Source organism: Eublepharis macularius, chromosome 1 (genome assembly GCF_028583425.1).
Source record: "Eublepharis macularius isolate TG4126 chromosome 1, MPM_Emac_v1.0, whole genome shotgun sequence".
NCBI lineage: Eukaryota > Metazoa > Chordata > Lepidosauria > Squamata > Eublepharidae > Eublepharis > Eublepharis macularius.
Window position 1 is genome coordinate 89,950,092 of NC_072790.1, and position 23,806 is coordinate 89,973,897.

The following is a 23,806-nucleotide window of genomic DNA, read 5'->3' on the forward strand; positions in this document are numbered from 1 at the left end:
ACTCCGGGCACTCTCTTCCAATACAACATGCATGGGTTTGCGAGGCTGTATCTCAAACACGACGCCACTTTCTTGGAGGAGTTCTCAGCGTCCTGATCTGCGCCAGAGGGAGGGATGCAAAGTGCTGATACAATCCAGGCAATGTTACTCCAGCCTAAATCAACTCTGCATAGGGACCGCACAGTAAGTTAAACATGGACGTTGAACAGGACTTGAATGAGACTGGCTTCCAAATGTAAGATCTGGACATCGAAGTGCAAGCCTGCGAGCGTTTATTCGGAAGAAATTCTCAAAGTGAGACTGACCTCCGAGCCAAGATGCAAAGAACCAGGCTGCGCGCACTTTGCCAGACTGGCCTTCTACCTTCGCCCGGTTCCAAAGTTGTCCCTTTCCCTCTCCCTTGGGAGATCCAGTGTTTGTACAGCCTCTTTGGATGTATGTTTGCGTGCACTGCCCCTCCCACACAGAGAAATATTGAGAGCCGGAGAGCCTTCTCTGGGATGATGAATGACGAACAACTCTCGGAAGAAAACTGCTTCTCGCTCGTGGTCGTAAATTTCCCCTTCCGCCCCGGTGTAGCATCTCAAATGAGATAAGAGCGTCTGCCTGTGTCCATTCCCTGACCTGGATCAGTTTGTTCTAATAACAAGGCTCCGGCTTCTTCTTGGCTCCCTCGCAGTGGGAGACAGGACTCTGGGCGGCCAGAAGAGGTGCGGAGCCTTGCCAGGCGCTGCTTATCATAAGAAAAGGACAAATCAAGCTCAAAAGGGATGCTGCTTATTTCCACACAGTCCAACTCCGGCGTCCTCCGCTGATCAAACACTTCATCCTTCTGAAACTTTTCCCTTTTTAACGCTGATCTGACAACCTTTCCCTTAAGATCCGGCGGGTAGCCAGTAAAGGTCTAGTTAAACCCATGGGTGGCATTTGGGCTCAAGACTCAGGTCGATCAACTTACACAGCATTAAAAGCATTAGAGCTTAACTGGAGCATGGATCAGACTGAATTTCTCTTGCTGCGTCCTAAACTCCTGCCAGAAGAACTTTTTGTCCGAGAGAGAGAGAGAGAGAGAGAGAGAGAGAGAGAGAGAGAGATCTGTAAACACACCGGTGGTCTTGAGGGAAGGGGAGCCTCTGCGAACAATGCCAGTTAGCTTTTGCTTCTACGCTAAGCCCTGAAATTCTTAGCGAATCCTGGTTTTGTTCTCAGGCAGCACCTGCTGCTGGGACAGTTTGGGGACTTGCGAGAGTTTCTCTCCCGAGGGATCAGCAACACACACTCCCCTTCCCATGCTACAGTTTTTCTTCCCCTTCCATTGTGGAAAGGGAGCAGCAACTTTCCCCGGGGTTCCAAAAACAAAAGGAAACGCGTCCAGGGGTGAGGGGCGGAGGGTATGCACTCGGCGGCCCAGCACTTTCGGGTGTGATGCTAGGGTTAGACGCGATTTGCTTCCTAATAAAACGCGCCTCGGACCATCCAGCGCCTACTTCTCCCTGCCTCAAAGTGCACCTAACAATTGCCAGGCCAGTGTTGCAAAAAGTCCAATCTCGATGTCGCCAAACAAACTCTGGCCATTGCGTGGAAGTCGGCATCTGGGTGCGCGGAAAGGGGAGGTGGGAAGTCCACCCGCGAGGTAGGGAGTGGACGGTTGGGAAGGGGGCTGGCTTCAGAGTTCAAGCAAAAAGACTCTGGCAAAGGGATTCTACCGCTCCCGTCCTGCTTGGCTGTTGTTTTATACAAGCAATTTCCGACTGAAAGGATGAGCCTTTCTCTTTCTGTGTGGCTGGGGGGCGGGGGGGAGTCCCTTCTGCGCCTGTAAACCATTCAATAACGTTTTGGAACAATGCAAGCAACAGCACTCCGAGTCTCGGAGTGCAACGGGTCAGTCTGCGTTCTACTTGCTTTCCCTCTAAACAGGGACAAGGCTGTTTTAAAAAATAATAACCCGGGGGTTTCAGCATCATCTGGCCTCCCCCAACCACCCGGACTCAGCCCATGTGGCTGGAAGCAGCAGAGCTTTCTCGCCCCCCTCCTTCGCCCATGTGTGTTTGTATCCCCCTCTCTCCCTCCCTCCCCCCCCTTTGTATCCTCCCCCCTTCCCTTGTCTCCCTCCTTAGAGTTTGATTACAAAGAGAGAGGGAGCCAGGGAGGCAGTGCGGGGGGCGTGGTGTCAGCGCCAGGGCCGGGGCCAATGGGAGGCTCCCCCTGCGCCGGTTGCTAGAGGTCTCCACGTAAATCAAAGCGCAGGGAGCCAATGGGGGCCGGAGGGAGGGAGGAGCGGGGACGCGTGCCTTTGCAGTGGGCTCTGCCAAGCGGACTTGCGGGGGAAGCGAGAGGCGAGAGGAGCCCGAGGCGAAAAAGTAGCTGTCAAATGCGCGGCTCCTTTAAGCGGAGCCCTCAGTCCGGCTCGGAGAGTCATGGCGACCACAGCGTCTAACCACTACAGCCTGCTCACCTCCAGTTCGCCCATGGTGCACGCCGAGCCGCCGGGGAGCATGCAGCCGGGCGCCGGCTACAGGGACGCCCAGGCGCTGGTGCAGGCGGACTACGCGCTGCAGAGCAACGGGCACCCGCTCAGCCACGCTCACCAGTGGATCACGGCGCTGTCCCACGGCGGTGGCGGCGGCGGCGGCGGAGGTGGAGGCGGCGGCGGGGGAGGCGGCGGGGGCGGCGGCGGAGGGGACTCGCCCTGGTCCACCAGTCCGCTGGGCCAGCAGGACATCAAGCCCTCGGTGGTGCAGGCCGGTGGCCGAGGGGACGAGCTGCAGCAACAGCACCACCCGCAGCAGCAGCAGCAGCAGCCTGGCAGACCGCCGCACCTGGTGCACCACGCCGGAAGCCACCACGCCGCTGTGGCCGCGGCCGTGGCGTGGAGGACTGGCGGCTCGGCTCACCTGCCGCCCGGCATGGCGGCGTCCAACGGCGGCGGCCAGGGCGGGCTCCTCTATTCTCAGCCGCCGGGCTTCACGGTCAATGGGATGCTGGGCTCGGGGCAGCCGGGCATGCACCACCACGGCCTGCGAGACGCCCACGAGGAGCAGCAGCAGCAGCAGCAGCAGCCCCCGCCGCCCCCGCACCACCCGGACCACCTCCCGCAGCCGCCGCCGCCTCAGCACCCGCACGGCGGGCAGCAGGCGCACCACCACCCGCACCACCACCATGAGGCGCACTCGGACGAGGACACGCCGACCTCGGACGACCTGGAGCAGTTCGCCAAGCAGTTCAAGCAGCGGCGCATCAAACTGGGATTTACCCAAGCGGACGTGGGCTTGGCCTTGGGCACGCTCTACGGCAACGTTTTCTCGCAGACCACCATCTGCCGCTTCGAGGCCCTGCAGCTGAGCTTCAAGAACATGTGCAAGTTGAAGCCTTTGTTGAACAAGTGGCTCGAGGAGGCCGATTCCTCGTCGGGCAGCCCCACCAGCATAGACAAGATCGCGGCTCAGGGCCGCAAGCGGAAAAAACGCACCTCCATCGAGGTGAGCGTCAAGGGCGCCCTCGAGAGCCATTTCCTCAAGTGCCCCAAGCCCTCCGCCCAGGAGATCACCTCGCTGGCGGACAGCCTCCAGCTCGAGAAGGAGGTGGTCCGCGTGTGGTTTTGTAACAGGAGACAGAAAGAGAAACGCATGACCCCCCCGGGAGGGACTCTGCCGGGAGCCGAGGACGTGTATGGGGCCAGCAGGGACACGCCGCCGCCGCACCACGGGGTACAGACTCCTGTGCAGTGAACTCCGCCGCCGCCGGCGGAGGAGGAGCGGGAGGGAGCGGGGGCGGGGGGCGGCCCCTGGCCCCCTCCCCCTAACCCCTCACTCCTCCGACCTTTCGATTGTTTCCCCCTCCCCCCTTAAAACAAACAAAGCAAAAAGGCAGACAAAACAGGAAGGAAGGAAGGAAGGCGACTGCACTGAACTCTTCCTGAAATGGTAGCAAAGTGTGTAATGAATGGGGTGTTTTGACCTTTACAGGCGACTAACCAGGCAATGGAGTGCAGTGAGTATATGGATGCGTGTGCGACGGAGACGAGTGGTGCCTGCTCCCCCTTCTCTCTCCCCTTCTCTCTCTCGCTCGGTCTTTCTCGCGTCCAGGGCGGGCACGGGCAGAGAAGGCTTCCAAATGGTGGGGGGTGGCGTGGGGTGGGCTGGAAGCCACCCTCCCTGCGGATAGGCAGAAGTCGGCCTGCCTTAGCAGGAAGGTCCTTGCCATCGTGTCTGTGCCAAAGGCAGCCAGAAGCACAGGAAAGATGCTTCAATGCGCTGGGACGCTACGCCTGGTTTTAGTCCGGGAAGGGATGGGGCGGGGGAGAGAGATGGCAGAAGGAAGCGTCTTCTCGGTAGGGTCCCACCCACCCACCCCCTCCCCGAATTTGCACTGCAAGAAAACTGAAGTTTACAGAATTCATTCCTTTGGTGAAAATGACTTGCGTTTTCCTCGCAGAGAGCTGACCAGCTGTGGGTCAGCCCACAGCCATTGGTGTCTTCTTTGTGCGGCTGTAAAGTTTGAGTACCCAAAGGAGTCCGCCTTAGTCGGCGGTCATGTTTAATTCGCCCTTTCTGTCATCCTTAACCCCCAGAAGGGTGAAAGCTGGGCTCTTTTCCTCAGAAATCTATCTTGAGTGTCAGGAAGAAGACAGGGAAGGAAAGGTGGGAAGAAACAGCTCTGGCCTGTCAGAAATGCGGTTCTGAAATGACGCCACATATAAGACAAGAAAAAGAGTGAGTGAGTGAGTGAGTGAGTGAGAGAGAGAGAGAGAGAGAGAGAGAGAGAGAGAGAGAGAGAGAGAGAGAGAGATCATTTGGGGGCAAAGGTGGGAGGCGACTGAAAGATGGAGACTATCTAAAGATTGCTGGCCCATTTGGGAAAGTCATGGCCCACTGGGGGAAAAGCTAGAGGACATTTCTCTCTCTGTGTGTGTTCACACTCCAGAGAGCGAGAATCATGGGCACTTCCATGTCATATTCGCATGGACGTGAGTCTCCTTAGGGTTGGTTGGATTGGGTTCAAGGCCAGGTAAGTGTGCTTAGGGGTACAGCTATACTCAGCCAGACTATTCCAAGCAGGAAGTGGCACTTTGAAAAGATCTAAAGTTGTGGATAGGGGGGGGGGGCAGAGAGAGAGAGAGAGAGAGGAATACTTGGCTTCGCAGGTCATGTACAGGATGTTCTTTGTACCACTTGAGTACTAGACTCTTTCCTATGCTAGGACACTTATGCTGAGATCTGCTTTTAAATTTGGAAAGGGAAGGAAGAGAAACAAACCCCAAAGACCCTTCATTGTGATCCTCTAGCAGAGTCACTTGGAAGTAAGTTCAGAATTGCAGCGTGAGCGAGACTGTCTGCCTTCCCACTTGCTTAGCCGAAGAAGGTAGAAATGATTCCAGGCTGGCACCCGCTTCATAAGCACCTAGGTGGAAGCAAGTCCCGATAGTTTCTCTGGAACTTACTTCCGCGCTGTTTAGAATCTGGGTGTAACAGAAGAGTTTTCCGAATTGCGCTCACTGGAGGAAAGCCTGGACCTTTTCATCTCAGTGTGAGGTTTCCCACTGGCTTCGGTGAGGACCTACATTATGTGCCAAACACATCAGAGAATCGGATTTAAACTGATAGAGAATCCCATTGAAACCAGTGAGGTTAAAGCTATGAAGGTGACCACGATTAGTTCCATGCAAATCAATAGGACTTAATTCCAAGTAAACAAGTCCATGGGATTGGTTTCAAATCCAAGTGCTTGGTGTCAGTGGCTCATGGACCCCAGTTGTTCCGGCCACAGGCACATGGGGCCATTTCTCTTTAGGATTTGCTCTCCAGTATTTGAGGCATCCCTCCCTGTCCTTTATTGAAATTTCAGCATAATGGGAGGCATGAAAGAAAAAGAAAAAAGAGACCGTTTTAACTCGGTCTGCCTTTTCTCTTTTCTCCAGAGGGAGCCAAACAATGTGAAAACAAAGCAACCAAAATGCCATTTTCAATCCTCCCCCCCTCCCTTTTGTTAGTCGATGTAATAAATGCGTTTCCTCGCCGGGAAAACGGTTAACTTTCCAAAAAGCAGAAGGCTGTAGAGAGGGAAGGCAGGAGGGGGGACTTGAAACTGTATATTATATTCTATATTGGGGTGGGGGGATAACCCTTGAAACTGTGACAGATTCACATTTTGAAACATCTACTCAGCACAAAAGGGGGGTATATAGCGTTTTTATTTTAAAAAAATCTTTGCAAAGTTTGCCTAGGGGGATGTTTGAGAATTCTGAGGCCAATGAACACTTCTCCCAAAGCAACTCGCAGGTAAACATTGGAGTACGCAGGTGGGATTTAAGATTATGTGTTTCCATTATCTTTCTGAACCTTAGAAAGGCATCCGATTTTCTCTCTTCTGTCCTCTTGAGAAGACAAATTCACTTTTCCAGGAAGCCTATTCCATTGTTTTTATTCTATTTTTCTCATACCTCCCAACGATATGGACACTAATTTTTTAAGGGTATTGAGCTGCTGGTTATTATGGTCAGGGGATGAATTCCTCCTAAAGACTTTCAGGGCAGGGGCAGAGGAAATGGCAAATGAGAGGAAGTGAACTTTCAGACACTTATTAATATCTGGGTAAGGTCAAAAGAAGGCGTTAGGGGGAAGGATTTCTGTAGATCCTCTAAACCCCTGAATAGGTTTACTTAAAATAAAAAAGTTACCACACAAACCTTACCATTCTGTATATATGTTCAATATTTGTCCTTTGAAATGCAGAAATAGTTTAAATGTTTTCTTTGTCTATTTTTCTTTTTTAAATGCTACCCAGGGAAATATTTTCATATCATTTTTAAGTGGCCTGCCTCAATGTATATTTATTTCTTTTAAAGCAAACAGGTTCTGGAAACTGTTTTTTTTCCTGTAGCTTTAAATGAGTAGGAGAACAAAAAAAATCTATATGGGATGTAATTTTTGTTCAGTCTCTTTAAAGAAATACTTTGTTTTTTGGTACATTTGGATGTGCTTGTGGGGAAAAAATAAAAGCGCAGAGATCCTTATATATTTATGTTAAAGTAATATTTTATTATCTACATAAAACAGAAATACACAAGAGCTTTATAGTTTGTTCTAATTATTGGCATCTCCCCCCCCCTTTTTTTGGTTGAAAAATAGCTTTGAGTAACGGCATAGTTCCTTTGAAAAAATTATGGGGATCCAGTTATTATATCCAGTTGTTTTAGATGTGATGGGGGGGGGCGCCCATCCGTTCAACTTCATGACATTTTGGAATGAAACGTATGGCTAATCTATGGACAGGTTCCGTTGGTATAACTTCTGTAGTTCCCGTGTGACAGGAATTGGGCCTGGCCTCCTGTTAGGCAGGCCAAAGCGAGTTTGAACGACCCGCATGTTGATGTCCACAGCCAGCACGGCGTGTCTTTTGATGCTCTGGAAACCAGCTTCCCTGGGAGGCGCATGTGCGGGGAAGTGGCGACGATTCCACCTCCCGCAGGCTTAACTCGTCTAAGCACCCTTTACCTAAAAGTCATCTCAGAGAAGCTGCAGGCCAGCATCCTTAATCGCTGGCTGCGGTAGGCTGCGACCCGAAAGGGCGCGCTTCCTTGGAAGTCAAAGTTCCATTTGAAACGAACAAGGAAGGCGAAGAGAGCCATGCTGAAGGGCAAGGCCCTTTCTCCCGGGTAGGATCGCCGACGCCCCACTGCAGACCCGAGAACTGATTCCAGCACTGATCTGGAGGAAGTGGGTTTAAGTTGACTGCAACCCAATGCCTTGACGATTTTGCTGGCGTTGTTTATTGTTTAAAGGAACTAGGGGATTGTATACTGTTGCTGTCTTAACCTAAAGGGCCCTCCTACTCGTGTTCAGGAGCGCTTCCTTCCCTAAAGAAGTATTTGGTCTCGTAAGGCCAGATTGTGCCAAAGAAATAGCTTGGCTTGACTTTTGTGGGCCCCTGGGTTTCCTTTTTGTTTTTGTTTTGAAATCCATTAATTGTTGGTATTCCTTCCTTTTCATTAATTAATTAATTAATTTATGTATTGCGACTAAAATAAAGTTGCATCGCGAACCACAACTAAGGAGTCGCTGAAAGGAAGTGCTTTGATTTAACCGGACTACTGTCCTTGCTTGGGAGGAAAGTGCCTTTGAAACCAATGGAACTTTCTCCTCAAGTGCCTGGAACTGACTTCTGAGCAAAGCCTCGGCTTAAATTCTACGGCTTCAGTTGAATTGGGTTATGGGTCAGCCAGTTCGGTGGGGAGCTGTATTGTGGCCATAACCAAGCAAATCCCTATATGGAGGGAGGCCGGGAGAAACGACCTAAGAAACTTCTTTTAGTTTCTTGTCTTGACGATACTTTGGAGGTTGAGATTGAGGAGATTCAAATGTGTAGTCCTGGCCCTCCACTGGAATCAACAGCAGCTTCCCTGCGTTAGAACGGAATGGGTGTGAGATGCTATTCCCAGTGAGTAACAGCGGCGTGTTTTCAGGCGACAGCGTCATTTTCTAGTTTGTTGGGCTTTTGTAAGTGAACTGCTCCCCCATCCCATGCTAACAGTTCTTCTCCACCCGCCTCCCCCTTTAACGATAGTTTCCAGGCTTATTAGATTTAATCATCTTTTCTAACTCCTAGTCAATACTACACGCGTCCCAAACAGATTCAGCTAAATGATCTTATCAATAGTCTGGAAGCGAAGTGACAGAAAGAAGGAGTGTTCTGCGACCGCAGATATGCTGATGGGTAAAATGTTTAAGCTGGGTATAGATTGAATGTCCCTTAGTCAATAGCTCGCTGAATTGTTTGTATTTTTTTTAAAGGGAGGGGTGTTTGAGAAGATGAAAACTGGGCAGCATCTGCCCTCTGCAGGACATTCCAGTGGTCTTCGAGGGATTTTTTTCCTTCTCCCGTGCGCGAAAAAAGAATTACATAAACGATACTTGGTTGGATCAGATATGATTTTGATCCTCGCCTTGCTTTAAAAAGCCCTCGCTCTCCAGCTAGAGAATGGATGTGTGTTAGAGCTGCCGGGTATATAGAGTGCTCAGGAAGGCAAAGCTGGCAATGGAGACTAGATTACAAAAGGGGTAGGTAGCTGTGTTATTCTGTTAAAAAGCAAAATAAAACAAAAGTGGTACCTTCAAGACAATATTAATTTCGAAATGGGTCGCAGCTCACTTCCTCGGATATGTGGAGGGAAATCAGTTGGAGACTAGATTGAAAGCTTCTGTGGAGACGTCCTTTTTGTTGAGGCCTGGTTCCTTGAAAGACAGCCAATCAGGCGGGGGAATATTCGAAAGCTTCATTTTCCGGAGGGAAGCCAAAATCAATCTCATCTTCAATCGCAAAAGGCAGAAACTGACCAGACACGTTGTAGGTTGCTTTTTACCGTCGTTTAGGTTTGTTCTCAACAAGGAAAGCCGTTGTTACTTTCTGGTTTTGCTAGGAGTTTATTGAAAGGCCGAAATGATTTTCTGTATATTTCCGTTTCCGGTCGGGCAACTGAAGTCTTAAGAGTCAATAGATACCAGAAAAGCAGCGAAAAACATTGCTTTTCTGAATGGCGCGTGAGAAGCTTTCGAACCTTTCGTTTGTGGGATTGCCCGAGTTAGAATCTGAAGCCAGGTCTCATTTCTTTGCGAAAAATTGAGAGGTTAGGGCAGCGGCCAAGAAATACTAGAACTAGAACAAAATCGTGCAGGAGAAAGTCCCGTATGTGAAAAGGATTCCTAACTCTAAAGGCACTCTAAAAGGGGAAAGGTTACTCCACAATAAAGCGTCTTGGCAGAAGTTGCTGTAAGAATTTCTTTTTAAAATAGTTATAGCTGAAGATCGACTCACTAACATATTCGATTTAGTTTAGGATGTGTCCTTCCTTCGATATTAGTAGTTACAGAGGCATTATTATTTTTCCTACTATATGACAGGGATAGTTGCAGTTTAAATCTAAACGTTAAGCAGTTTTTGAGGCATTTGTATTTCTACTTTTCCTTTTATTGGGATCTCTTTCGTTGTTTATGTAGGAACTAAAGCATCATGCTTCTTTTTAAAAATAAGTGTTTCCCTCCCTCAGTGGCAGGATTGTTTACATTTCTAGGCCATGTGATAAATGACGCCGATTTCTTAAATAGAGAAGCCCCGCCGCAGTGTTCCAGGAGGCCTTTATACAGAGAGAGAATAATTGTTGCGACCTCCTCCCCCGGCTACAAGCCAAGCTAATTTCTGTACTTGTCACTTTAATTCAAAATACTCCGGCTTAGCTTGCTTGTGGTCCGAGGCAGAAATAACAGGCGTGCTGTTTCTAAACAGTCTTTCCCCAGAACTAGAAGGCTGTTTCCCCATCCTTGCTCTTTTCAGGCCAAAATCCAACCGAACTTGTCCCAGTTAGGTCGGGAAAAGCTGCAGACCCTCTCGGAGAAAAGAGAGACGAATAAACAGACCCTCGAAGAGATATTTTAGTAGTAGTGCATGCTAACCCAAGTCCTTCAAAGAGTTAGAATCCTTTGGGCCCGAATGTAAATATGGACCTGCTCTTCAGCGGTGGGATGGAAAAGTTCTGAGACGCGGGATTCTTACTGATTCCAATAAAGGTCTTGAAATTTGGGGGGGGGGGGGTGGATGAGAGAATTGAGCTGAGAGAGAGAAATCTCAAACGTGGCAGACTCCAAAGTTTTCACGAAGGTAGTTATTGATGGCTAGCTAGCCAGCCAAGGTGTTCTGTTTTGGGAAGTTATGTATACTTAGCTTTCAGGGTAGGTGACTGTAGGAACATTTGACTTTGTAAAAGTTCACGGTACAAGCGCAGATTTTTGTAGGGACCCCTTACAAACCCTCTCAAGCATTGTAAAATGATGCGAGCAAGAGTGCCATTTCAGAATTAAGGCCATAGTTAAACATAGTATCTATCCCAAATACCAGTTTGTTCCCAAATCTTGGCTGAGAAGTGTGGGTAGCCGTAATTTCCACGGCTGCAGGATTGCGCTGGACAGCTTCTTTTACACACTCGCTTGACAGTGAATCCCATTGAATTCAGCGGGACTTACCTACAAGTGAACATGCACAGAGCTGTGCCTCAAAGACACCCTGACCAAAAGCGAAACAACCGGAAACAAGATGATGTTTGGGTTTGGATGTTTTCAGCCACCCACCCCCTCCTTTTAGAGATTTTTTTCAATGGGAAACGGAGTCCAAAAGTGTATTTAATGTTACAGAGGGAGTTCTGAGTTGTTGCAGTGTTCAGCTGGAAAGTGCTCCAGACAGAATGAAGGAGCATTAATCCGCCTCCCTGTCAGTCAAATTTGGCTTGAAACAAACTTGCAGGGAGGAAAAGGGAGGGATGCGGTGGGGCGATGTAGATAGTTTTGGTTTTTGTTTTTAAAAAACAACAACACTCACAGTAAGAACTTCCAGACATAGTTTTGGCAGACTGCAGCCTGCTGCTACGGGTGGCCGATCTATGGTAGATGCGGGAGTCCTCTGAAAAAGAATTAAAGGTTAAAGTCAGGGAACCTCCTCACTGTAACCCACTTTCTCAGAAGGAATCCCGCCAGAGGGGAGAACTGGGGGCTTTGGATTGAGGCCGCAGCTGGAAAGGGGAAGGGGTTTGGCGTCAGGGGCATTTACTTCTCGGCGAATGCATACGATGAGTGTGGGCCTGGGGAGGCCGGGGAGAGTTCATTTGTAGCTCTCTAGTTGAATGTAAACTCTGTCCCAGTTCGGCAGCTCTTGGAAGGAAGGAGGGAGGGACTGAGGCGGAAAGGGGACACCTGTGCTGTGGCTCTTCCTAAGGTCTTCTTTGCTCAGTTCTTCGCATCCTGACCAAAACTTGTAGGAGGAAAAAGCCTCCTCGGGCTTTCAGAATGATTTTATTTAGCTTGCTGACACACAAGTGGAAAGAAATCTCCCTGGATGGCACTGGGCACTTCTTCAGCTAAATGTGTGCCCTGAATTGACATTTTTAGGTGGCTTTGATTTTAGGTGGCGCTTGAGTCGTATTTAGCCCTTACAAAAGTTGTGGCGGGGTCGAAGGGGGAACGAGGCAAGTCAAAAACCCATCCACTTCTTATGAGAACATTTGAAAACAGGCTAAATGTAGATTTTAAAAGTCTCGGGCTCCTTTGTTGCTCCCGAAAGAGAAAAAATTGCGATCCCTGAACTAGCTGCCTGCTGTTGCTCGTAGGGGAACAGCCGGATAGCTAGAGGCTCTGAACCGAGAGAAGCCGCTTCTCTTGCATGTGTTTCGGTGTGGGGTCGTAGGCCCAGTGGTGTCTGTAGCAAGGAGACGGGTGGGCCGTCTTAGGCTTCGAGCCCTATAGGGGACGCGGCAGGAGCTGTAGAAAGGCTACCGAGCCGATCGGCTAAACCTTCCAGTCAGTCAAAGCCGAAAACTTGGCCGGAGGACGAGGCTGGAGGGATTCCTAAACTCCTGAAACCCAGCCCGGTGCGTTCCCAGTGGGTCCGGCTCCCAAGACAAGGCGCTTGGGGTGGCGGTGGTCCCAATCACCCGGAAACCCAATTGTTCGGTGCAACAACTTTGCAGTTTGAAATGCAGGGGGGGGAGGACCCCCACGCGGAATAGGTTTGCCCCACGGCCCTCGGTTGACCTTATTGCCACGGAGGCATGCTTAGGATCCTCCCCTTCCAATGCCCGCAGTTGTCTTTCTTACCATTTATTTTTGTTTTTATTTTTGGCCCTTTACCTGGAGGATAAAACAGTCTTGAACCAGCTGGTGGCAAATCCTCCAGCTTCTCCGAGATTCTTGGCAGCCTGTAAATGGGTAACTAAAACCGCAGGCCGTCGCCTGCTGAAGGCTGGTCCATATGCAACCTGAGCCTGTGCACGTAATATCGTAAAAAGGCCCCCGGTACTCCTCGGTACTTACTCTCCAGGAAGCGTGCATGGGATCGTGGCCCTGGTAGATCTCTCTCCCGTGGCCGTCGACAGCGGAGTCTTCTGGCTCAACTCAGGCCCGTCCTGTCGCCTTGATCCCCCCCCCCCCCCAGTCTAACTTACCTAGGAAACTTCTGGGCCGCCCGTGCGAAAGTTTTCGGTAGGCTGCCTCGTTCATTAATTTCCCGTCCCGGCTCGAATTCATTCACAGCTCCAGTCATTCATTTGCCAAGTCCACTGAGGCACCAGTTCTTTGGTCAGTAGGGGAGACGCACGAACAAGGATGGTGCTATTTATTTCCCTCCGCCTGTGGATTTCGAAGACATTGAAGCAGGCACAATCATTAAACTAATTTGTATTTGATTGTTTGGGCGGACGAGGGTGAGTTTTATTACACTAAAGCATTCAAGCACGCACGCACCGCTGATTAGCAGTATACATTAAATAAAGTTGTTTGTACACATTGTCTTACCACATATAGGCAGCCTTATTATTCTAATTACTCTAATTAGGGCATTGCAATGGTTTCGATTTGATTTGAAGAGACACGGATTCGTGCTGTCCTTCTAGGGGAGAAGCGCTTTTCCCTTATGTTATCCAGCATATACATACTTAAATCCATAGACAGAGCCTAGGAGAAGAACTGGTAGTCTTATTTTGAGGAGAAACGCTGCGTTTGTGGGTGCCTGAGTTTTCCCACTCTTTAGCAATCTAATTTGTCTTTGTTGTGTTTTAAAATCTCAGCTAACTCATAATTTGCAGTTCTCCTGCCCCAAGAAGATCCCCCTCGATAGTAATTGTAACATTTGCTTTGCAAAAAAAGAAGCTTTTTTAAAGGTATACTTTCCGGGAATCTGTTTCATAAGCTTGAAATGAATGTGATTATTAACTGATACCATCAGTTCATCAAAAGGTTACTTCGATAGGGGACTATAATTAGATCTTTAATCCTTTTTGAGACTCTTCGCTTCTCAAAACGCCGCCCCCCACCCCAGTTTAAAAAAAAAAATTGCGTTTATTTAAGGCGAAGATAACAAGTATCTTAACAGAGAGATCAAGTGCTTATTTTTCATTATCCAGCAGAAATATCTTTCCTCTTCCCCTCCCCTCCAGATTTCCCTCTTTGTTTTGGTTCACTAAGAGAAATTTCCCTTTTTTTAAAAAAAAAAACCGAAACCCATAGATTCCCCCGTCTCCTCCAGATCCTGTGAAAGGAACCCTTAACGTGACCCGCGTACGTAAACACTCGGCCTAGGCCCCGCTGTATGCTTTTCCTTCTGAAAAGCGATTCGGCGGGATTTAAAGAGGTGCGCCTTCAGGACCTTGGCCGGTTGTCTGGGCCTGAAGAAACCATCCCTGAGCCGGCAGCCGAGAGCAGCCCAAATGGCTGGTTCTGAGCGCTGGCTTGCTTGCTTGTCTTAGTGCAAACCGATCTTTCCCCAACAACTAGGAAACCTATTTAAAAAACAAAAAACACCCTCGCGCACTCACAACATCCGCGGAATGTATCTAAAGATAAAGGGCCACATTTAGTTGGGCTTTTTATGCATCTCCTTTGTAACGTTCGAGGGGTGCGGAGGCGGGAGCGCTTTTCCAGTCCTGCTTCGGACTTGCCTGGGATTTATTCCGCAGATGTTCAAAACCGTTCGGATCCCCCAGGATTTGCGAAGCGCCCCCGCTCGCGGCCGCCCACCCTATTTCTTTACCCCCAAAGGGTTTTGACACGGATCCGAGAGACGCTCGAGAGGCAAAGAAGCGCCTCGCCAAAGTCTCTCTCAAAAGGAAACCAGGAGGATCCGGGCGAGGCCGGGTGCTGGGAAGTGCTTTGGGGCAGGCCAGCCTGGGCTAGCGGCTGCCTTCCAGAGCCGAGCCAATCGAGCAGAGAGGGCCCGCGGGGGGGGGGCGGCTTTGAGCCAGCCAAATGCCCCTCTGCCATAAAGATTCTCCGTGTCCCTGGATTTATCCTTCCCCGGAGAGTTCATTGTACAACACCGCCCGCCTGCCCTTCTCGCATGAATCTGTTTTGTAACAAAGTCTCCCCAGCGAGCGTGTTAGAGAATAAAGCGCCTCTCCCCTCCCCCTGCCCTCTCATCTCCCCCTTTCCTTTTATTCCCCCTCCCCCCGATCCCTCCAGTGCAACATCTGTTCGAGGAGAGCTTTTCTTTTCCCAAGCAGCCGCGAGGCTCAGAGTAGGACTTGGGCGCCCCACAGCGGCTGGAAAGGCTACCGGCTTCAGCCTGCACAGTCACAGGAGGAGAGGGACGGAGGGGAGCGTCTGGCTTCTCTCCTCCTCCCCGCCTTGTCCAGCTCGGAAACACACTTGCCGATCAGGACGTGTGGCTTTGAATAAACGCTCTTCCAGGAGAACTCTCCCAGGCCAAGAAGCCACAACAGGGGAGCACAAGGAGTAGAAGAAACAGGGAGGGGGCGGGGAAAGAGTTCTCCCCCCTGCTTACCTTCTCTAAGCTCTCTTTCTTCTTTCCACAGACCTCCGTGACCGGGCAAACAGGTCAAGGTATTTTAAAGCTCCTTCTCAAACATCCTCCAGAGTTCACCTTCCAGCAGTGGGACAGTCATTCAGTCCCCTGAGCGTCTTTGGGTATTAAAAAAAAAAAGCTAGTAGGCCAGCCAGCCAAAGACACTAAAGATATCTGTGTTTGAAACGTAGTACTTCACTGGGTCCAGTTAGCAAGGAACGCTTCAGGGGAGTTGTTCTTAGCCCTTTGTTATGCCTTTTCCCACAACGGTTACTACTGAATCTGTGACATTTGCACCGGCTGGAATATATTCATTTTGAATATATTTCGTTTTGGAAAGGGACTTCTGATTTTTATCCCATAATACTCAGAGGATCGTTGCATGTGTGCCTCAGCAGCCTGAGGAAAGCTGAGAGGGTCCTCTAACAGCAGGTATGCCAAGCTCCCCTGGCTGTTCAGCGTGATGGTCACTAGCAGGGTGGCTTGTAGCTAGCTGGCCAAGGCCACTGATGTCCAGCAGGGGAAGAAACCTCATGGAGAGCCATTCTTAGTATACAGGCAATAGCGGTTGCAGAAGAGTGGCCTCCCTCGCTCTGGCTTGATGGCACATCGTGCCCTGGCTATTCACGGGCTTCCAGGAGACAGCCATGTGTTCTCTTTGCATGAAGGACACCTCAGTGCTGTATAGAGCTATCATGGCTACCAGGTGTCAAGCCACACTTCGCCTTTTCTGATCATCTTTCAAAGCCATTCAAGCCAATCACTGTCACCCAGTATTGTGGCAGTGCATTCCCAATATTTCTGCCTTGTGTGGAGATATGCAGGGAGACAGCCATTGCTCTGTAGCAAAGGAAATATACTCCATTCCTGCTCTGGAGCACTTTCATTTGGTGTGATCCAGAAATGAGCCCTGGAATTAAAAACAGAAATCCGTTAAATCCTGGAAGATAGTCATTTCCCTGTGTCTATAAGAGACACAAACTGAGAGCCAGTTTGGTGTAGTGGTTAAGAGCCCAGGACTCTAATCTGGAGAGCTGAGTTTGATTCCCCACTCCTCCACTTGAAGCTAGCTGGGTGACTTTGGGCTAGTCACAGTTCTCTGGAGGTCTCTCAGCCCCACCCACCTCACAGGGTGTTTGTTGTGGGAATAATAACAACATACTTTGTAAACCGCTCTGAGTTGGGTGTTAAGTTGTCCTGAAGGGTGGTATATAAATCAAATGTTGTTGCTGTTGTTATTATTATTATAGTAAGCAGTTCCCCCTCCCCTCCTCTAATGAGCTTGAGGCTGTTGGTTTTTTGGCAGCGTGTGTTGATGGTTAGGAGATGAATGGGCAAGTTCTTTTTAGGATCATGTCCCTCTGCTCTTGAAGTCTCTGCAGACAGTACAAAATGCCTAGAGCAAAGTGTAGGGGATTGAGCAAATTGCATCATGTGTGCTGGTCTTGGATACCTGACATCATGCTCAATTGCTGTGCCTTTGTCTGTTCACACTGCAGTTTCTACATTTGTAGGTTCATCAGGAGTTACAGTCTATGAATGAAGCTTTTACAATGAGGGAATATATAGGGAAACAAATCCTGTGTTGCAACGTATAAAGCAGCCTGCACAAATGATCGATGCTGTTTGCATTATATGAGTTAGACTCAGCTTCAGGCGGGAACTTGACAGTACAAATGTGCTGTTGTATAGTGGAAACACACACTTGCGTGAGGTTTCTTTTGAGCATCAGATCGGTGCGCAAGTCTGTGGCGGCATATATACCCAGATCAGAAGCGATACTTTCCTCCACAGCATATGAGGATGAAAGCAGGGTCCAAAAGTATGGTGAGTGTGGAATTTTCTTACATCTCGTTACAATCTTTTTCTGGCAGTTTGCCCTTCCAAACCAAGAGTGAGAAAAGTTGCCATGCTTCTTTGAGTTGCTGTGGATGGGTGAGATTCTGATAGTGTCTGATGCAACAGGCCCAAGGCAGAGCTTGATATTCTACTTGCTTCTCAGTGAACCGGAGGTTGAGATAGTTTGTGTGCATCCTTTCCTTCTGATGCTCCTGTGTGTGGGAGGTAGGCTATAGCAGACCCCATACTAGTCTACAATACTACCTCTCAGCAACAGCAACAGCAACAGCAACAGCTGGGGACCAGGATAAGCCAGTGTGCTGAATCAATGAATCCAGTTTCTGAAAACTAAGCCATATGGGCATGTTCTCAGTAGCAGTCCTGCTCCCCATATGTGATTTCCAGAGAGAACTCCACCCCAGCTGAACAGCTTCGATGACTTCCTAGGACAAAAAGCTTTGTAGAACATGGTCTTTGGTAAAATAATGCCTTAGACAGGTTGGCATGTAAGCAGTACTTGCAAGCTATAGCATGCTATAGTGGTTTTAGTCCATTATGATTTTTTTTAAAAAGAAACTTTGCTGGAAATATTTCTGTGATGAAACACTTCCCCATGCTTTTGACTTGTTTGGGATTGTGCAGGCTTTTGTTTATTCACAGGATCTGACCCCTAGAGCTTAGCAATGATAATCAGACTATTTCTGTCAGAACCCTTGTACAAAAGACGCAGATGTTCATATGGAGAACAACTCAAATGCTTATGGATAACTTATACAGAAATTGGATTATCTATCATGTGGTCTCTAGCAGCAATGATACTAATGATCACTCCATGTTATTCAAAATGTGCATTAAGATATAAGAAGAGCAAAGATCACTTGGTGGAGATGATCAGATGCTCTAGATAATTTAGGAATTACAACTGGGAGGAAGGAAGATTTCTCAATCCAGGAAGATCCACTTGGAATTGTGGTTCTTCTCAATCAATTTGGCTAATCAGAAATGTTGATTTTGTACTCAGGACGGAGGACTGCCACAATGTAGCCCTCTTCCTCTACCTGCCCTCTCCTTCCCATGCATACACACGCTGAGATGTAAAAATGCTAAGGAAAAATCCGGGGGGGGGCGGGGGGGGCGGTTCTTCCTGCAGCAAAACATTGTTAATATGTCTGTTGTCCTTGGAAGGTGGGCACACGCCATTGGGCAGTGGTACCTTTCTCTGTCTACCTAGGATACAATTTCTGTAATGATTTTTATGTAAGCTAGATGAGGTCCATAGACCTGTTTTGACTGAGCCAGTTCTTCTGTCCATTTTCCAAATTTTTCCAATAAGGAACACATGCTTCACCGATTGGACATGACCTACATGGACTACTGGTTGTTGTAGCATAAGAGCATAAATGATGGGCTAGGGAGTTCTTCAATCAAATGACAGTTTGCTTGGCTAAGAACTGTTTTGATTGTTTCAGGCAAGTCACTCCATCTCAGCTGCCCATGGAGAGGAAAATACTGGCATATCTTTAAGTGTTGTTGTAAGGATCAGAGAGATAATGCTTGTGAAATGCTTTAAGCACTCACTATATAAATATTATTAGAGTGTTAAGAATGTGTTTATATATATCCATGTGCTGACGTACACTTAATATGCACAAATATATATCCACATTTCCAGTTTTACATATAGTCACAAACCCAAACATCTCCCAAACTGCAGCAATTCTCGTACCATTTATTCTGGATTTCAGAGGGCTACTTCAGTCTAAGTGGTTTGATGACTGTATACCTAGTCAGCCAGCATGTCTGTCTATCTTTCGTTTGGTGGGGAACATATACTCTTTTTTTTTTAAAGAAGTCCCCTCACAAACATTCTCTTTGTTGGAAATCCTTTGGCAGCATATGAAGGTTCAGAGGCAGCATGTGTTTCTTCCTTCTTATTACAGGAACAAGACTGGGGAGATGCTCTTTCCCTCCCTTCAAATCACCCCCTGACAACGTTGCTTCAAAGCTGCCTTTAATTACGGAACAACTTGCTTGATAGTCGGATAGAAGAACGCGGCCTTCCCTTCACAAGGCGTCTAAATTCCACAAGCTCCCTATCTATTCAACAAGCCCTAATGGGCTTTGGCTTCTCATATTATTATTCATTATCATCTCTGGGGTGGCTCTGGATTATGTGGTTTCTTTGCTCACCACATCTTGTTTTATCTCTCTCTTTCATTGTTGTTATTTCTGGGTAGTGTTGGTGTACAGTTTTCTCCATGGAGTGAATTATTCCTATTTAACACACAATAGGGGAGGAAGGACACTACACATTAACCAGATTGCTTTCATTTCTGCTTTTTTTTCTTTTCTAATGCTCCTGCAGCAAGAACTTTGCAAGAGCGCACAGTGCAATTTGGAATAAGGAAACAGTTCAACGTGTAAAAACCCTCCCAATGCCTACAGAACCTTCTATACAGAGAAGAACTGGAGAACTATCAACCAGCAAATACCTAAACATACATTAAATACCATTTTCCTTGAACAATCACAGGATGCTGACACACGCAAACCCATAAGGTTACTCTTACTTTCCTGAATTTTTTTTTTTAAAAAACTGCACTAGTCCCTTTAATTTTTTTGAAACCGTTCAGGAGTAATTGAGTTTCAGTCTATTTAATTCTCAATGTACTTCCTATAGCCACTGAGGTCATTTGAAGCTTATGTGTACACGTTATAGTTTATTGCCAAATTGCTGTGACAAGGGCCAAGCACTCAGTTGCCATCAGGTAGCTGCTAGCTGATCTTTAGGCAATGCCCATAGACAGAGGCAATTCACTAGAAGTTAATGAGAATCTACCAGGAGTTAACTGCTTTCCACCTCTGCCATGACTTGGGGACAGCTGGCAGTAGATTCCATAGCAATGTATGGTGTGCTCTAAAACTGCTCTGGATTAATCAGTTTAAATGTTGTGGGCTATATCACCTGTCCTACAGGAGGTACACAAACTGTGAAATGTATAATGACAAAATAGGGGAGATTTTTTTTTTTCAAAAAAATGAGATCCTCTTTTGAACTTCAGAAATTTGTCCAATAAAAAGATGTCACCATATCTTTTGGTATCACTTATTTTAACATAGACCAACATCTCACTTGACATACATGAAAGAATATTCCCCAGCTATCTACAGGGAATTGCCATAAACCTTGGTAAAGCTCTCCCCGCTTCCAAAGCACAGACTCAGGCAGCATGGGAACATTACACACAGCTGGGTTTGCTCACGTGGGCTCTGCTATGAGAAGAGTTTTTGGATAGTATCTATATGGGTAAGTGATATTCAAATCCATCTTTAGGTTTACTTGTACTGCCTTTCATCTGGGATAACTTACTCTGGACTGTGTTTACAGCTGATCATTCCTCACCTTCTAGTATAAGCAAAGTATAGAAAGTCATTACCTTTGATCGGAGAGCTGGGACAAGAGCTTTTCATCAGTGAACATGGTTCCTTAAGCTGATGTTACTCCTGCTTCAAAATGTAGGCCCTCTAGCCATTCTCTGTAGCCATGACGGTGTGAGCTGCAACAGCATTGCTACTTATAGATATATTATCTTCCTTCCATCACTTGAGACACAGACATCTGAATAAGCAGTATCATTACTGCTAAGCTGTTGCATACCACTGCAGTGAATACAGACAGAGCGCTTCTTTCCACAGGCAGCAGCAGGGAAGGCCAGCTAGGACCTCGCCTACATGAGCAGAATAGAAACAGCAGCAACAGAATTGTCTCCTGTTCCTGTGTGCTAAGCGGGTACCATCAAGGACTTGCCTTTTGGGGAAAAAGCTCCGTGCTCTTTTGTGCAAGTCAATAAAAAAGTTAAACAGCAAGTGTTGTGTACTTTGTACTATACTTGTTACATTTATCCACAAACACACAACAAAGGGGGAATAGATGTAGATTTCAGCATTACCCTGTTGGAAAAGAAATGACCAAATCTGGAAGTGAAAATTTTTGGAAATGCATTTACAGTATTATTATTTGCTTATGTTACTTTATTTTGCAAGGCACTAGGTAAATAATACACAATATCATTTCCACAGCACCAAGGTAACAATCTCCCCTCCTATTATTTATTTGGAAAGTGTATATTCCTCCATGCTGCCTTTTAGAGGTACCCAATAACAGTATAATTTAAAAAATTAAAAACCTAAAGCAACAATTTATTCATAAAAATGCAATACTAAAAACAGCAGTAAAAAGAATAAGATCATGGCAATTTGAAGGCCTTCCACAATAATAAAAACAGGCAACTCTGAAAGGTCTGAGAAGACAGTACAAGTCTCACCTGGGGCAGGGGGTGAGGGGACGTTCTATTACCCAGGGACGGCAGTAGAGATGGCAGGTCCCTGCTAACTCCATATCAGGTAATGCAGATTGTTGGAGGAAGGTCTCTCCAGTGAACCTTAATGCTTAGGAAAGTGGCTATCAGTACAGCCAGTACTTGAGGTAGAACTTGGGCTATTTGGAGCTTGAAGGTGTAAGCCAGCACTTTGACTTGTGCCAGGAAGCAAACTATAAGAGAATGTGTACAATGTGTTTTTATAAAAGGAAAAAGGATTGGCTACACAGATAATTAGAAAGTGCATGACTGTCGAATCAAAAAGTGCATGTCATCGTTCTGGATATACACATTTCTTAAGTCCTTTGTACACGAGTCAAGATTTCATGGTATTACTTAGCAAGACGGGGTGGGGGGTGGGGGGGAGGACATTGAACACAAACAAGATTCTGCTTAAGAGAAATTAAATGTACTGATGACTCAGTCTCAGAAGATTCTTATTGATGGCAGTCACTAGGACCTCCAGCATTGGTTGGTATGAAGAAGATTCACTCTACTCCACTGGATCGACCCTGCTCAGTACTCTATTTAAGTCTTTGATTCTTGACAATTGTATTTGCCTGCACCAAGTTCTCTGTCGGTCAATGAAGTATTTTAAAAAACATACATTTTAAAAAAGGATTAAATTGACTTTCTCCACTCTTTCTCCTCTATTATTTTATTGCTAGAGATGCTTACATAGATAAACAATTAGTTTTTCTTCTGCACTTATGGAATCCCTCTACTGGAATCCATGAGAGTGAATCAGTTTAAGTGGATTCTTTCCCTGCTATTCAGCGCTGAACGCGTTCAGCATTAAAAAGAAGATTGCCATGTTTCAGCTAATTTCTCCTAGCTTTTAGCAACATCCTTGATAAAAACAAATATATATATATTCACTTTCCTCTTAATACAGAGAATTTAAAAACAAATGGTAAAAAGAAATCTCTACAGATTTTCAGTATATGTGCTTAATAGTATAAAAACCCTTGTGTGAGATATTTAAGAAGCTTTTTCCTGACTACACACAGATCAGTCTTGCACATTTACTCAGAAATAAGGCGCACTATCTTTAAAGGGGCTTCTTTTCAAGTACATGCAAATAGGATTGGAGACTTAGAGGCCCAGGTTGATACTGTATAAAACCGTTATTTTTCATTGGAGCATCAGAAGCAGGACAATGGGATTCTAGATTATCACTTTTGCATCAATGAAAAAAGGCTGGCTTGAGGCCAAGTTGCAAAACAAAAGCATTCGAACTGGCATACGATTGTAGCATGCTCCCAATTGAAATCTTGTTTACAAAAACATTTCAAGACAAATTAACAGTGCAAAATTTTACTTTAAAAGTTCTTGAAAAATTCATTGAAGTAAATGATGCAGGGGGGAGAGTTAAGAACATAAGAACATAAGCAAAGCCATGTTGGATCAGGCCAGTGGCCCATCCAGTCCAACATTCTGTCACACACAGTGGCTAGAAATCCAGTGCCATCTAAAGGACTGTCAGTGAGGCCAGGACACCAGAAGCCCTCCCACTGCCTTCCTTTCAGCACCAAGACAACAGAGCACCACCTCCCCACAAAGAGAATACCATCTATCTCCTGTGGCTAATAGCCACTGATGGACCTCTGCTCCATATATTTGTCCAGTCCCCTCTTGAAGCTGGCAATGCTTGTAGCTGCCACCACCTCCTGTGGCAACGAATTCCATGTGTTTATCACCCTTTGTGTAAAGTAGTATTTTCTTCTATCTGTTCTAACCCGACTGCTCAATAATTTCATAGAGTGCCCACGAGTTCTTGTATTGTGAGAAAGGGAGAAAAACACATCTTTCTCTACCTTCTCTAACCCGTGCATTATCTTGTAAACCTCTATCATGTCTCCCCTCAGTCGTCTTTTCTCCAGGCTAAAGAGCCCCAAGCGCCTCAATCTTTCCTCATAGGGAAAGTGTTCCAACCCTTTAATCATTTTAGTTGCCCTTCTCTGTACTTTTTCCAGTGCTATGATATCTTTTTTAAGGTGTGGCAACCAGAACTGTACACAGTACTCCAAATGAGGCCTCACCATCGATTTATACAGAGGCATTATGATACCGGCTGATTTGTTTTCAATCCCTTTCCTAATAACCCCTAGCATAGCATTAGCTTTTTTTATGGCAGTCGCACACTGTGCTGACGTTTTTCCAACATTGCTCCAACATTGGGAATGTATTGGAAGAAATGGTGACTGACTGCATGGATTCCCTACAATAAACATAAATACAAGCAAGTTTAA

General features: G+C 47.1%; 1 protein-coding gene across 1 annotated transcript; it reads left to right on the plus strand.

Moving 5' to 3' along the window:
• Positions 1 to 2,417: 2,417 nt before the first annotated feature.
• POU3F2 (POU class 3 homeobox 2) lies at positions 2,418 to 3,728 on the plus strand. Its single transcript, XM_054987227.1, has one exon. The coding sequence runs from the start codon at positions 2,418 to 2,420 to the stop codon at positions 3,726 to 3,728; it is 1,311 nt and encodes a 436-aa protein (XP_054843202.1).
• Positions 3,729 to 23,806: the final 20,078 nt, after the last annotated feature.